Source organism: Calidris pugnax, unplaced genomic scaffold (assembly GCF_001431845.1).
Source record: "Calidris pugnax isolate Ruff unplaced genomic scaffold, ASM143184v1 scaffold20, whole genome shotgun sequence".
Lineage (NCBI taxonomy): Eukaryota > Metazoa > Chordata > Aves > Charadriiformes > Scolopacidae > Calidris > Calidris pugnax.
This window is the reverse complement of record NW_015094510.1, coordinates 25608513-25611175: the sequence shown is the minus strand read 5'-3', so window position 1 is coordinate 25611175 and position 2663 is coordinate 25608513. Positions and strand designations below refer to the sequence as shown.

At 60.3% G+C, this 2663-nt stretch overlaps 1 protein-coding gene across 1 annotated transcript in view; it reads right to left on the bottom strand.

Moving 5' to 3' along the window:
- Window positions 1-1596: 1596 nt before the first annotated feature.
- LOC106902351 (basic proline-rich protein-like) overlaps window positions 1597-2663 on the bottom strand; it is a 3218-nt gene continuing 2151 nt past the window's right edge. The window contains exon 3 of the mRNA XM_014965753.1: window positions 1597-2544. Coding sequence (XP_014821239.1) covers window positions 1597-2544 — 948 coding nt within the window. The remainder of the gene's footprint in view (window positions 2545-2663) is intronic.

Below are 2663 nucleotides of genomic sequence, written 5' to 3'. Positions count from 1 at the left end.
CCATTCCTCAATGGCTCATTTTCTAACCTACATGACAAGGTAGCTAGACTTCTCCTCCATACCTATCATCTCAGTTTCACATGCATTTCCTCCTAAGCCCCGTAACATTCCTCTCCAAGCCCTTGATCATACCATTCTCTTCACCTTCTAAACCATGCTCTTGTCCACTTACATGATATATTTTCTCCTTTGTTGCCCAACAACCTTTTTCCGCTCCTTTCTCCTCTTCAGTTATCCCACTGCTACTCACTCCTCTCTGCCTTTCTGAACACCCTTTTTGTATAATTCGTCAGAAGAAATACATTTATCATTTATCTTCCCAATCCACTCTTCTTCTTTGCCATGAGCAATTTCCCTCTTTACCTCCCAGATCCCAGTTTCTTCTCTCAAACCAGTGAAGTCTCAACTCCCATATTCTCCCAACCTCCTCCAACATATGCCCCCAGTTTCTTTTGTGTCCTCCACAACCTCTTTCCAGCCCCGGCTCCAACCACACATCCCAAAGCCTTCCAGGAAAAGCACTCCCAAGCTCATACCTCCCAGGCTGCCCCTGAACGTGCCCTGCCGTGCCACAACACCACCTGGAGTACTGTGTCCAGCTCTGGGGCTTCCAACATAAGAACATGGACCTGTTGCAGCGGGTCCAGAGGAGGGCTGGAGCACCTCTCCCATGAGGACAGGCTGAGAGAGTTGGGGTTGCTCAGCCTGGACAAGGCTCCAGAGAGACCGTATAGCAGCCTTCCAGTACTTAAAGAACTTAATTGCTGACCTGTTCTCCCTCGTACGCTGATCTCTTCTCCCTCGTATCCAGTGACAGGATGCCTGGGAATGCTTCAAAGCTGCACCACAGGAGCTTCAGACTGGACATCAGGAAGCAGTTCTTCACCAATAAGGTGGTTAAACACTGGAACAGGCTTCGTAGAGAGGTAGTCGATGCCCCAAGCCTGTCACTGTTTAAAAGGCATTTGGGTATTGCCCTTAATAACATGCTTTAAATTTTGGTTAAAGTTGGTAACTGAGTCAGCCAGGCAGTTGGACTCGATGATCAAGGGGCCTAGGGGAGAGATGGGGATGGACTCTTTATCAGGGAGTGTAGTGATAGGATGAGGGGCAATGGTTTTAAACTGAAAGAGGGGAGATTTCGATTAGATATTAGGAAGGAATTCTTTACTGTGTGAGGGTGGTGAGACAGTGAACAGGTTCCTCATGGAAGTTGTGGATGCCCCATTCCTGGAGGTTTTCAAGGCCAGGCTGGACGGGGCTTCGAGCAACCTGGTCTAGTAGGAAGCGTTACCCTTCCAACAACCAGCCGGGCTGGAACTCGATGATCTTTAAGGTCGCTTCCAACTCTAACCCATCTCTAATTCAGCTTCACTCCCCAGCACAGGCCCAGCCCAGGCCTGCCCGCACCATGGCCCCGCGCAGCCGCGCTCTCCCGAGTGCCAAGCGGGGCGGGGGCGCCCTCCAGAGGCGCCGGCCGCTCCCTGCCCTGCCCTGCCCTGCCCTCTCCGCCGGCGGCGCCGGGCCCGGGGGACCCGCCGCCCACGAAAGAGGCGGGGGACACCGGGCTGCGGCGCGGCGAAGAGGGCGGCCCTGTCAGAGCCGCGGAGCTACCGCCGGTGGGGGCGGTGGGGCCGCACCGGGCGCCTGTTGCCACGGGGCGCCGCGGCGGGCTGTGGGCGGCCCGGTGAGGAGGGAACCGGCAGCCCGCGAAGCCGGACTTTTCCCCGGCCGCCGTGTGCCGGCGCGGCGAGAAGGGAAGGAGAGAGAGAGAGAGGGAGGGCACAGCTCGTTTCCCGCCCCCTGCTCGGCCTCTTCTCCTCCCTCCCCGCATTCCTCCTTCCCTCCCCGTCGCGCCGGCGAGGCTGCCAGAGCGGCGCTCGCCCAGCGCCCGGGGCTACCGCCCCGCCGGGAGGAGGGAAGGAGGCGCTGCCTGCGGGGGAGGAAGCTGGATGAAGACTTGTGCCTCAGGGCGGGTCGGGCATGAAGGGGACGGTGGGGACTCTGCCCTGCCCTGCAGCCCAGCGGGGACATCAGGTAACGGCCCCGCGCGCCTTTTCCCCTCAGCCCTGCGCGCCTCGCCCCGGCCCGGCCCGGCCCGGGAGAGGGCAAGCGCCACCGCAAAAGTTGTTCTCCCGCCGCTTGGCGAGGGGTGGAGGGTAGGGGAGGGAGGCGAGGGGGCAAGGGCTCGGTGCAGGGGGTGCGCACGGGTTTGTTGCCGACCTCGGCGAGACCCGCTTCGCGCTCTGGAAACTCCGGCGAGTCGCTGAGGCGATGCCGGTCCCGCCGCGGGTGAGGGCCTCGGGGGTCCCTCTCCGGGCCTCGGCGCCCGCCGTTCGGTGCCGGTGCTGCCGCCGGCAGAAAGTTTCCAGCGAGGGGCAGAGGGGAGCGGGAGGGGCTGCGTGGGGCGGGCTGTGCGTGGGGAGGGGGCACAGGGGGCCGTGGGCGGCGGGGCGGGAGCGGTGCCGGCAGCGTTTCGCCGAACTTCGTCCACTCCTGCGGCCTCGGCGGCCGTTTGTCACGGAGGGGTAGGATTAAGTGTCCCTAGAGGTGTAACGTTGGCATCTTTAATAGTCTGCTGTGGAATTTCCTCACCTCCTTGCGCCGGCCGAGAGATGTTTAGAAAAAAAAAAAAAAGGAACAAAAAAACCCAACCGTAAAGA